Source organism: Chiloscyllium punctatum, chromosome 7 (assembly GCF_047496795.1).
Source record: "Chiloscyllium punctatum isolate Juve2018m chromosome 7, sChiPun1.3, whole genome shotgun sequence".
Classification (NCBI taxonomy): Eukaryota; Metazoa; Chordata; class Chondrichthyes; order Orectolobiformes; family Hemiscylliidae; genus Chiloscyllium; species Chiloscyllium punctatum.
Genome location: NC_092745.1, coordinates 79,165,697 through 79,178,524, shown reverse-complemented (window position 1 = coordinate 79,178,524; position 12,828 = coordinate 79,165,697). Strand labels below are relative to the sequence as shown.

The following is a 12,828-nucleotide window of genomic DNA, read 5'->3' as shown; positions in this document are numbered from 1 at the left end:
ATACGTGTCCACTGTTTTATGAACTGAAAAAACTGCAGATGCTGTAAATCAGAAACAAAATCAGAAGTTGCTAGAAAAGCTCAGCATGACTGGCAGCATCTGGGGAGAGAAATCAGCATTAACGTTTCACATCCAGTGACCTTCCTCAGAAGGACAAAAAGGCAGCAGGCAAGAAAATGGACTTAGGCAGATGATCAAACATTATTACAGAATGATAAAGCAGGCTTGAGAGGCCACATGGTTTGTGAAGGTTTCATTTCTCACATCCTAAAGACACGCAAATCTGGATCATCATTGCCTTTCTTGACGACTGCTCCTAAATTATCACATTGCTTACCAATGGTAACAGAACACTCCTCCAATTCATTATTGGATACTCTGAAGACTGACATTTACTTTAATCTCTGCTCCAAATTCCATTCCTTGCCCTAGCAAATTTAAGCAGGTATATTTGCATCCTTGGTATCATGCTTGACCCAGAGATAAACTTACATATCTGTACCAAGACCCTCTATTTCCACAACTAGAACGTCATCTGGCTTCACCCAACTGTTGAAGACTGAGAAACATGCTGCAACTTTACTCTAAAGCAGACAAGGAAAGCAGACCTGCATTTCAAGGGCAGCAACAGATGAGAGGAAAATCATGGGAAGGAAGCTCCTTCAACTTGTTTCTACATCACAGAAATACAGGCAGATGATCTGTAGTTTTTCTTTCTTTGGCATTGCTTTTGATTGGCCAAGCAGACTCACCTCAAACTCCAGACTTTCTAAATTTTTCCCTAAGTAGCTATCCTTAAGCTACTGTGCCCCCAAGCTTTGAATTTCAGTCTAAACCTGATATGCTCGCTCTTTCTTCCTCAAAAAAACCTTTAAATTTCAATTGTTTGTGCTCCATCTGAATATTTAGCAGTGTCAAATGTTGCTTATAAAGCACCTTAGGAAATTATAATAGGGATGCGGAACTGCTGTGCTCTTCCAGCACCACTAATCCAGTATTTGGTTTTCAGCATCTGCAGTCATTGTTTTTACCTTTATGCTTCATAAAATGTTGAAGTGTTCAATATTTAGGATTCTTCCACCACCCTGTGGTAGAAAGAACGTCGTGTAATCAGACCAATGCAGAGGCTGAACTGAAAGGGGTAAATTAAGTTTTATCATTCCATAGAAATTTGTGGTAAGGGACAAGAAATCAAACAAGTGTCCTTCCAGACCTCAGATGAAATAATCAAATCTTAAACTAGAAGTAGCTTGTGTTGGAAGATTTTCTATAATAAAAATGCTTTGAATTTATCAAGAACAGATTATTGTAAACTAAAAGACAAAATCTGTACACACAATTGCTTGTCACTGATATTTCATAATACATATCACCATAACCTTTGGAACATGTACCAAGTTTGAATATTTACTTCTGCAATTGAAGTCTCAATAATAAAAACTACAGAATTTATAGCATACTAAAAATCAATCTCACGTTTTGTAACCATTATCACAAACTGAGTACACAGATCAAATGTGCATTCTGCACCTTCTCCATACACCAGTGTATGGAAAAGCCCAAAAAGCATAATTTTCACAGTTTCAACTCCATCTGCTTTTGTTTGACTCTTACCAGTTGGGATTCTTTTCATTCACTGAACTGCCAAAATCATCAACTAATTCACAATAATTCTTCAATCTATTTTTTAAATAAATAAAACTGGTTTAAAATGGCCATTGTCTTCCTGGAAATAAAATGGAAGAAATGCACCTAGTTTACATTTCCAATCATATATCTTTGTTGAAATCATTGTATAAGATTAAGACAACTCTTTAAAAACTAGAAGAGGGTAGAAGATGCAAACAAATGTCCCTTTTATACCTAAATGCTTTACTAGTCAATAAATATGTAGTCCAGACATCACTCATTTGAAAGCAGAGCCACTTGAGAAACAAACCACAGCCATGAGTAGGTTATCAAAAAATACCAAAAACTCAAACACAATCCCAGATACAACAGCACTTTGCAAATATATTTGATTACACAAACTGCAAATCAAGTTGTAAAACTTGAAAACCATGTTTAACTACCTTAAATTCTGTAAATGTGCCAAACAAAGCAGTATATTAAATCAAACATTAAACACAATTCAATCTCCTACCGAGGTAAACCTTTGTCTCAAAGGGTAAATACATTATCCAATGCAGCACTAAGTTCTTCAGACTGGGAAGATTTAAAGTGTAAATCACATTCTCTAGAATTACCAAACTTCAATTTCAGGAGTAATGTTACAGTTGTCCTTATGCCAGAGTAGAAGTAGAAAGGAACCTGGCTTCATAAATTTATTATCCTAGTGATCCTTGCTGAATGCATGGATCTCAGAAGGAGCTCACTTCAGATTTAATTTTAATTACCAGTGTGTGTCAGTGTAAGCCACAAATACCTAGCCAGGACCTCATGGAAGTAGCCACTTATGCAAGGCCAAGAACTCGGTTTCAGCCAGAACCAAATCACAGAAGCTGGTAGGAGAGAGTGTGGCTGGGGCAAGATGAAGGAAGTGTGTATATGGGGCTCAATAGATTTTTAAAAATGCAAAAAACAAAAAAGGCTCTTGGATATTCATACCTTTACAAGCATGCCATAATGTTTAGCACTGGAGTTTTTAGCACTCCAACTTTGCAGCCTCATTGAGATTTCTACTCTGCTACTAGATTACATTTGGAGAATTCTTGTGTACAACAATTAAATACTGTAATCATGGCTACATGGACACATATCTCTCAAATCCTATGATAGGAAACAGGAAAGGATCGAAGAAGATGACACTTTAAATTATGTTATGATGAAAGCTAGACTGTCATTCTAGTTCCATTGCTCCACAAGTTGCAAAATAATTTTCCCAGTTTTCAAAGTGGCCAACTAAATACCTTGTCTGCATCAAGTTTAAAACAAAATATCAATTTATTAAACCAATAATTGTTCGTTATTAAAACAAAATTATTCTAATGAAGGTGGATTAATTAGTGGAAGCTTAGGAACGGCACTGCATCTTCCAATTGGGAACCCTGCAGTCTTTGGGAATCAATATCAAGTTCCATTTTAAAGCCTGAATACCACCTTCCATGTACTTTAGGCTGCTCCTAGCTACTATCAGTTCTGATTAAGGGTCACTGGATGTAAAACTGTTTTCTCTCCACAGATACTGTTGTTATCTACTGCATTGTCCAGCATTGAACTAAGCTGTAAGATGAGCAAGTTACTAGCTTACATTTCTTGTGTCTGCACCTCAAGAGACAGGAAAAAAAAAGTCTCAATTACAATTTTGAATTGCTTCCAACTGCTACCTGGCAATTTCTGCTGGGAATACAAATCCAAGTAGTTGTTAGACAAAGATCAACAGGAGCTTATTTGCAATTTTCTCATTGAAAAATAGGATGCCACATGCTCCAGCTAAAAATTCCTGCAGGAGGAGTACTGTCATGTCATCTAGTGATCATGGAACTGTGTCTTGGCATGACTCAACATCTCAGAAGGGTTGACACTGAAGGAGAACAAAAAAAGTTATTTACTTAATGAAATGTGGTCAAAACCACAAGGTTTACAGGTGCAGGAAAGCTTACTTTTAAATAGAAACACAATTGCACAAACAGTTTAACCAAAAAAAACTTGATCTATCTTCTGGAACTTGTGCCACGTCCCCAACATCTTCCAATATAAGTTAAATTTTGAAATTGATGTATCAATTTCACTAATAAGTCTGAAGAAATACAGTGTACTTGAAAAAAGTACACAGCTCCAGCACTACAGCAATTCACAGCAATGGCAATACATTCAACAATTATGAAGATGTTGGCCATACTGTACTAAGTCTAAGGCTACATTACATATTGGAATGAATGAGATGTGCACAGAAGCTCTCAGTGCTGCAAATTTTAAAGGAACAAAGCATCCAAGAAATAAATCCCATCTGACCAAGTTGTTAAATTGATCAAATTATGGACAGCAATGAGATAGCTATTACATTACAAAGACAGTGCAAGAATAACTACTGCCATTAAGTCTGTTTACTTCATTTATAATAGAAATCATATTTAAATCACTGACCTGGAAAAATAACTTTCTCTACTCTAGGATCCACCTCCAAAAACTGGGCTACAACCAACGCATTCTTGAAGTGCTGTTTCATTCGAAGGGCTAAAGTTTTCAACCCACGATTACACATGTAGCAGTCAAATGGAGATGGAACTGCACCAATAGCTATAACACAATTTTTAAAAATTGAAATATGATCTTACAACATAATGTTCTATAAACCATTTGCATTTTAGATATTTACTTGAATCATAGGTATTTAAGGCTGGCACACTGGTTCAGTAGTTAGCACTGTTGCCTCACAAGGACCCAGATTGGATTCCACCATCAGATGACTGTATGTGGAGTTTGTGCACTCTCCTTGTCAGCATAGGTTTCTTCCTAGTGCTCTTTTTTTTCGACTGGGAGAAAACCAAAAGTGTGCAGGTTAAGTGGATTGCTCATGCTAAATTGACCAGTGTCCAGTGACGTGCAAGCTAGGTAGATTAGCCATGGGAAGTGAAGATTACAGCAATAAAGGTGCAGTGGTAGGATGATCTTTGGAGGGTCGGTATGGGCTTGATATGCCAAGTGACCCACTTCTGTACTGAGGAATTCTGTGATTCCACGTGAAATACACCTACAACATTCCTAACGCACAGCTTTTTCTTAATCCCCTATCAGAAGTATACAATGTACACAAGTTGAGTTTGAATGAAGATCCTATATGAATGTAGTATTATCACCATGCTTTTATTATATTCCTTTCCGAAACGAATCCTTATACTCTGTTACTGTTTATGGACTTATAAACCATTTTGTGGATAATGTCACTTCTTTTAATAATGTATGCATCTTTATTCCCAAATTTCCTTCCAAACTTTAGTTTCTTATCTTTCAAGGTATAACTAGCCTCCTTATTCCCTTTATCAAAAATCAACCACTTAGCACTTTATTGATATACCAAATTCTACTTACCTGTCCACTGCAAGTGTGTTAATTTGTGCCTTCCTTATATTGTACAAGTCAAAACCCCAATTACATAGTACCTTCAAATTTTATACTATAGTCCTTCACAGTATATTAAGTATTTTCCTACATTGGGAACATAGTCCAACCACTTGACTGAACAGGCTTGTCACTTCCTTAGTTGTTCTCAAAAGATTGAGGCAAAGAATTCACTCGATATCCCAGCTATTACCAAAGTGCTTTCAACAGCTTCTTCCAATCCAGCTACTTATACTACTTGAGAATGATGGGAGTTGTATGGGAATATACCACTTATAAGTTCTCCCAGTCTCATACTATCCTGACTTGGAACCATCTTATCATTCTTCCAGCATTGCTGGCTTAAAGACTTGTACCTCCCTTTCCAAAGCACTATTGGACATCGCTCTACCAGTTGTTCAAGGAGGCAGCTCAACAGCAGCTTAGGAGGGCAATTAGATGGCATTTGTTCATGGACTTGCAATAAATGCTGGCTTTGCCTCCATCGATGATCCCATGAATAAAAGTCCCATGTCAAAATGTAACAAAAATGGTAACTCATTGACCTTGGGAATTATTCTGGGAACTTATTTTGGGAATCTCAATGCAATAAAGTTAGGATACATTGCGAGAAGGCAAGCTAAAACACACAATCTTAACTTACAGCAGATGGAACTTTTTTATTTAGCTAGTAAAATGTTTATCTTTCTGGTTTAAAAAGTAGTAAATCTCAACTACAACAGTTTACATTGTCTGTATTAATCTGAATTCCACATCTCAATCATGTGCAAATATTTTCATAACTTGTCAAAAGGAAATAGGTCCCAAGATGGAATCAATTCTCATATCAATTCAGTATGACATACTAAATATTTTTGGACTAATTTGCTGTGACATGCAATGGGGGAAATTTGGGTTTGGATAGATACATTGTAGAATTCCTAAAGACAGACCAAAATACCATCACATTGAGGTCATACAGCATGGAAGCAGATCCTTCAGTCCAACTCATCCATGTCAACCAGGTTTCCCAAACTGAATTAGTCCCATTTCCCTGCATTTGCCCAATTTTTCCTATTCATGCACCTGCCCAAAATGTTGCAACTAGGCCTGCATCTACCACCTCTGACAGCTTGATCCATACATGCACCACCCTCTGTGTGAAAAGGTTGCCTCGGGTTCCTCTTAAATCTTTCCCCACTCACTTTAAACCTATGTCCTCCCCCACCCTAGGAAAAAGAAAAACTGGAAGAACTTTGGATGCTGTAAATCAGAAACAAACAAATTGCTGGAAAAGCTCAGCAGGTCTGGCAGCACCTCTGAAGAGAAATAGTTTCAGGTCCTGTGACCCTTCCTCAGTTCGGACTAAAGACTCAGTCAAGGTTCCCTGGCTTTTCCTGCAGCTTTTTTTAAAAAAAGAAATGGCACAACATTAGCCACCCTCCAGACTTCCAGCACCTCACTTGCAGCAGTCAATGATATCTCTACAAAGGGCCTTGCAATCTCTTCCTTAGCTTCCCACAATATTCTGGGATATACCCAATCAGGGCCCAGGGATTTGTTTACCTTTATGCAACTTTAGACCTCCAGCACCTCCTCAAGAGCCACTATTTCCCAATTTCCTCAGCTTCCATGTCTTTATCCATTGTTAATACAGAGGTGAAATAATTGTTTAGTATCTCATCCATCTCCTGTGGTTCCATACATACAGTCTTGTTGATTTTTAAGGGGTCCTATTTTCTCCTTGGTTACTCTTTTGCCCTTCGTGTACTTATAGTTTCTCTTGAGATTCTCCTTCACCCCAACTGCCAAAGCTAACTCATGTGTACTTCTTGCCCTCCAGATTTCCTCCTTCAGTATACTCCTACTCCCCATACTCCTCCAGGGATTCATTTGATCCCAGCTGTCTATAAATCGGACATATACCTCGTTTTCCTCGAGCAGAGCCTCAATATCTCTGGTCATCCCTTAATCCTTCAGCCTGCCCTTCACACTAATAAGAATATGTAGTGTCCCTGAACTCAATTTTTGAAAGCGTCCCACATACCAGACATACCTTTACTTATGAACAGCCTCCCCTCCAGAACTAGAGGGCATAGGTTTAGGGCGAGAGGGGAAAGATATAGAAGAGACCTACAGGGCACCTTTTTCATGCAGAGGGTGATGAGTATAGGAATGAGCTGCCAGAGGAAGTGGTGGAGGCTAATACAATTACAGCATTTAAAATGGGCATCTGGATGGGTATATGAATAGGAAAGGTTGAGACTGATATGGGCCCAGTGCTGGCAAATGGGACTATATTTTAGGATATCTGGTCGGCATGGACAAATTGGACCGAAGGGTCTGTTTTCATGCTGTACATCTATGACTCAAATTGTTTTGGTACTTTTATACTGGGAACAGAACCTGTACAAGATAATGCTTTTCAAATGCTCTTTTGTAAAACTACACTCAGGTTGGAGTCCTTGCTCAGCAAGCATCTGTGTTAGCTATTTTAATGCTAATGAAAAATAAGCAATTTAAATGGAGAACAAGGGAACATGTTCCACTTCAGGAAAAACTTTTGACCTAGATTTATCTTCCATTTTTAGCTCCAAAAAATTATATCATATCCCCTCATTTGCATGGGAGTAAATGGCATGGATATTGATTTTCATAGCCTTGGAATCTTGAACAATTCTCAAAAAGGCTAAGTCTCACCATCTAGAATAGAGATAGGTGATAAAAGGAAATATTTTCTTGATTCAGCTGGTGTACTAAAATCCAGATTCTCACCTTTTTCATCTAAAGGTGATCATTCTAGATCCTGGCCAAATTTCTTGTGTTAACTGGGTAAGTCCAAAACCAGTTATTGTTAAAGAGTAGTATTTTATACAGAGAATGATAAAATTACACATCTACACAGATATGACATTCCTCTCAAAAAGCAAGCAAATTTGCAGTTACCCAAAAAAAACTTCAACTTCTAAATTACGGTTTAACTCTACCTTGCCAATGACAGTCAAGCTCACTGATGCCATTGAACTGTAAACACACCATGTAATATATTGTTCAAATATCTGTAAATTATTACCATTTTGCAAGAATCTCAGCTTCACATGGAGGTCATCACGATTCATTGAGGCCAATCCCATGACTACATCACTGTGACCTGGAAATTTAAGAAGATTTTTTTGTGGTACTGAGCAAACATTGACAGAGCTACTTGAGGAAATAATTTCATTATGCAGGTTTACAGGAAGGCTTGTAAAAAATTAAACAAACACTAAACTGCTTGGACCTCCAGATGCTTACATGTCAGTGATGTAGAGGTGCCGGAGCTTCACCAGACAAAGGAGCAGCCCTCAAAAAGCTTGAGATTTCATTTAAACCTCTTGGACTACAACCTGGTGTCATGTGACTTCTGGACTGGTCACCAAAACATGGGAACACTAAGGTCACCTCCAAGTTACTGACTGGATTTGGAACTATAATTACCATTCCTTTATTATCATCATGGTCAAAATCCTAGTATCCCCTCCATAGTGACACTGTGGATGTACACCCACCACATTAAGTGTGATGGTTCCAGGCAAAATGGAACCAGCGTCTCTTGATGGCATTTAGGAATGGCTAACAAATGCTGCTCAAGCCAGTAACACATCCAGCAAAATAATAAACTACAGCTTCTTTTAAAAAATCCTAAAAGAAAAAAAAAATGGAGAGATGCTGTGTTAGTCAATTGGACTGAGAGAAAGTCATAAGAGTTTGGAAAGGGAATTCAGGAATTTTTCCAAGGACTGTATAATACCAGAAAGATGCAGTGCACAATTGGCAAGTGGATGAAATGGGATACAGAGTATTTCAGAGCTTGAAGAAATGGGCAGTATGGATTAGTTGACTGGAATACTTAGATTTGATGTTGAATGCATAGAAAGATAACTATAAACAGAAATTGAAAGAGAATGAAATTGAAACAGATACTCACAAACAAGAACAAAAGTGGGGTGAATCAGATGTGTGGAAAGATGGCAGATTTAGAAATGGTTTCTTAATAGTACAGATGTGTGACAAAAGGGTTTACAAACAATATGGGGTGAAGTGGGGCTAAGATGGAGGCTAACAAATTAGATCAGCAATTGAGGGAACAAGATATGTATCGAAGTAAGCTTTAAGGTTTGGGCCCTCAGGTGAACTGATGAAGCGCAAAAGGATTTAAAGAGCTGAGAAAGCAATTTTGAAGAAAAAAGTATGACTACAAAACGTGTTGTAAAGAATATGCAGCAGTTTTAAAACAATCGAGGCTATTTGGCGTTTGACAAGAATCAGAAAAACAGGGCTCGCAGACATAACATTTAAAATAAGGCACTGTCATAAGTATTAAAATAAATTTTAAAATCCAAGTGGTTTTAAAATGAAAATTTTAAAAGTGATAAAAGTTTGGTACAAAGAGATCATTTAAGCAGAAGTGATTTTTTAAAATTGCTACTTACGTAAATAATGTTAAAGTCTGGAACTTGAGGACAGAATGAAAAAAATCTTGGAGTTCCAGCAATTCTAATGCTTATAAACATTATACACATCACATAGTAAAACGGATCAATTCATTAGAATTTAACTATTAGTTTTTAGATTCAGACCTCAACTTGAAACTGCAAATATAATGTTATGTTTAACCACTGAATGTTCTTACCATTCATGTACTTTGTTGCAGAGTACATACAGATGTCAGCACCAAGAGCCAAAGGACGCTAAAAAGGAAAAAAATTCTTGAGATAAATGCATTATCTCTACATTTCTTCTTAAACTAAGAAACTAAATACTTTTTTTAAAAAATGAGTAGTTCAACCAATCCCCAAATCACAGCAGGCTTCTCCCATTTGATTGAAGGTAAATTGGTGAAACAGCTATTACACTAGAGTATTAAGGTCACATGCTCACCTAAGCACAAACGTAAATACCTCAAAATTGCAGCACAAAGCTCCAAACTTCAAGATAGTGATTCTGCACAGAACTGATGGGCAAGTTCAGTCTAATGAGAACAGTTGACAACAAAATACAAACACTAAAATTAATGCATCAAAATGGCTTTTGTTTTTCTTTCTCTCCCATTGCTCAAATTTCTCACTTCACATAGTGAAGCCTTCTCTGGTACTTCACCTCATTGGTACTTTATATATGCAATTGGAACAGAAAAAGTGTTGCAAAGTCATTTGATTATAGCACCAAACCACCTTGATTCTGCCAGTCGTGCACTTTCACTTGACTAATCAATAAGAAACGTGGTTAGTTTCTGTACTTTAACCCTGGGGCACCAAATCCTTCATTGCAATATAATTAGCTATTAACTCAACAAAAAGCAATGATTACAGATCTTTCTGACCCTAGTGCTCAATGGCTTAAGTTGTCTTACTATCAAACTTTCAATGTTAACATTAATTTAGCCCTTTGAATCTGTAAAAGATTTTTCTCAAGGTGTCTAGCCCACACTGATAATATTATTATCAGTTCATTTTCCAACTGATTGAATGCTGGTAATTATTTTTACTATGTATGCAGACAGATACACACTGTACACAGTGTCCTCATAGACCAAAACTGAAGCATGCAAGCATTGCAATAGCTGACTGCAAATGTAGAAAATTAGACAAGAATGGAACGTCTGCTATGATAGTGTTGCAACCAATAGCATTAAACAGTAAAATGTATGCTGCACTTGACTTAGTGAAAAATCAGCCACTCTCATTTGCACTTTGATCAGAAACAAATCTTAGAGCCAAAGTGTACTATCATTAAAACATCAGAAATTTTAACATTGCATATGAAATTAGTTGGTCAGATGGGACAAACAAAAATTAATATTTTTTAAAAATTCACAGGAAATTGACATGGCTGGTTGGGCTCGTATTTATTGCCCATCAGATAGGTAGAGGGGCAGGTAGCATTGAGGTAGGGAGGATGCTGAAGGATTTGGACAGGCTAGGAAGGTGGGCAAAAATGGCAGATGGAGTACAATGTGGAAAGTGAATTCATGCATTTTGGTAGGAAGAATAGAGACAAACTATTTCCTAAATGGGGAAAAAAAATTCAGAAGTCTGAAGTGCAGAGAGACTTGGGAGTTCTAGTCCAGGTCATGCTTTAGAAGTGATCTGTATAAAGAGAGGAGAGTGGTCAGCTCTCAAACTGAGAAGAGCAGTTTTAGTTCAGTCTTGAACTGGGAATTCAACAGGGCGCTATGTGGAAACTATTTTCTGCCCTTCAACTTCAACCTGTAAGGTGTTCCATTTGTACTGGGTTTTAAAGGGAGTTTGTGTGTTGGGACTGTTATGTACAGTTGAAAAAGTATAATTAATTCTAATTGGATAAGTGGAGTTCTGTAGGGGTTCTTCTGTTCTGTGTGTTTCATTGTGTAATGTGGTAAATAAATTTTTGTTTGTTTTAAAATCTACTAGTCAACCTAGCTAATTTAATCTGGGTAAATTTCACTGTACACTTACCAAAACAAATTGCAAAGTTACAGTTTAAGGCTGCCTGCTTAAGAATGTTTTGAGTAGTTTGGATTAGTCCATAACTGCTCCTATGAAGAAGTAGATAAATGAGCAATAAAAAGGTCTCCTGGTAGTTTTTATAGCCTATTTTCAAGCTTTTTCTCTCATGGATCTTCAGAGTCTGGCTGCTCTACACTGCAAAGAAGTTTCATGAGAATCTGTTTTATCTTTGGTCTTCCAAGTAACCTTTCCATTTGCCCAGTCACAGTTCACTTGACCAACAGGACATTGTGCATAGTCATTAGTTGGTCTTCCAAGTACCTCCGAGTTACTACATTTATTACAATATTTCTATTTTCTGACAAAGCAGAGTCAAGAACTTTCTTTAGCTTTTAGCTGTGGGAAACCTTTTCAAACTAGACTTAATGCCAGGATTTCTAACTTAACATCTTTCCAAACTATTTCCTCAGTTTTGCTTATCTACAGTACTAAAAATACAAGATTCCAATGACAATGTAGCTTCTAATAATGAAATTAATCTACACAGTGTGATGCTCCAGTATGGCCGAGAGGCAAGCTCCAGGTGTCGTCTTGAGGAAACGTTGGGCATGGGCCTGGGCCGAAGGACAATAACTGTAGTATTTCTTTGTTTTTCCAATTTATTCCTATGCTGGATTTATTTCCTAAGCTTTATTATTTTATACCAAAGAATCTATACTTAAGTATCTGCACGAGATATCTTTGTAGCCAAGATGGCACCATAAGTGGTGCCTTGTAAACTTTTGACAATAAATGTGATCGAATCAGGGACATTAGTGAACCAAATGGATTTTTTCCCCTGACAATTAAATTCTTAATTCCAGATTTTTATTGAATTCAAATGCCATCATGTGCCATGGCAGGATTTGAACCTAGATCCCCAGATTAATGGTCTACAATAACATCACTAGCTATTACCTCCCCTTGAGTGACTTACTATGTTGATCCTTCAGAGAGGGAATTACATTGAAAGTAGTGAGAAATATCTCACTAAGCTTAATTCTTTTTCAAGTGAGAATTGACTCATTGCCCTCCACCATCCGCCTCCTCAGTTAAAGAGGGAAGATAAGTTGCAATAGAAATCAACAATACAGGTCTTCCTGCTATAATATGCATCGCAATGCAAATTCACTATAATGCGATTGAGGAATTGGGGATGCTGTTTCTAAAGTGCAGACATTTAAAATATGTTGGCTGTAATGCAATTATATCAGCAACTCTAAGCACCATTTCTAAAATATGATTTTTCTATAATATGAGATTGCACAAGAACAATTGCATT

The 12,828-nt window shown here is 37.2% G+C and overlaps 1 protein-coding gene across 1 annotated transcript in view; it reads right to left on the bottom strand.

The window, feature by feature from the left end:
* The window catches only part of LOC140479851 (cystathionine gamma-lyase-like), a 50,201-nt gene that overhangs the window by 13,644 nt on the left and 23,729 nt on the right, over nucleotides 1–12,828 (bottom strand). The window contains exons 6-8 of the mRNA XM_072574167.1: nucleotides 9,713–9,770; nucleotides 8,114–8,191; nucleotides 4,087–4,239 (exon numbers count right to left, since the gene is read on the bottom strand). Of these exons, the coding sequence (XP_072430268.1) occupies nucleotides 4,087–4,239; nucleotides 8,114–8,191; nucleotides 9,713–9,770 (289 nt within the window). The remainder of the gene's footprint in view (nucleotides 1–4,086; nucleotides 4,240–8,113; nucleotides 8,192–9,712; nucleotides 9,771–12,828) is intronic.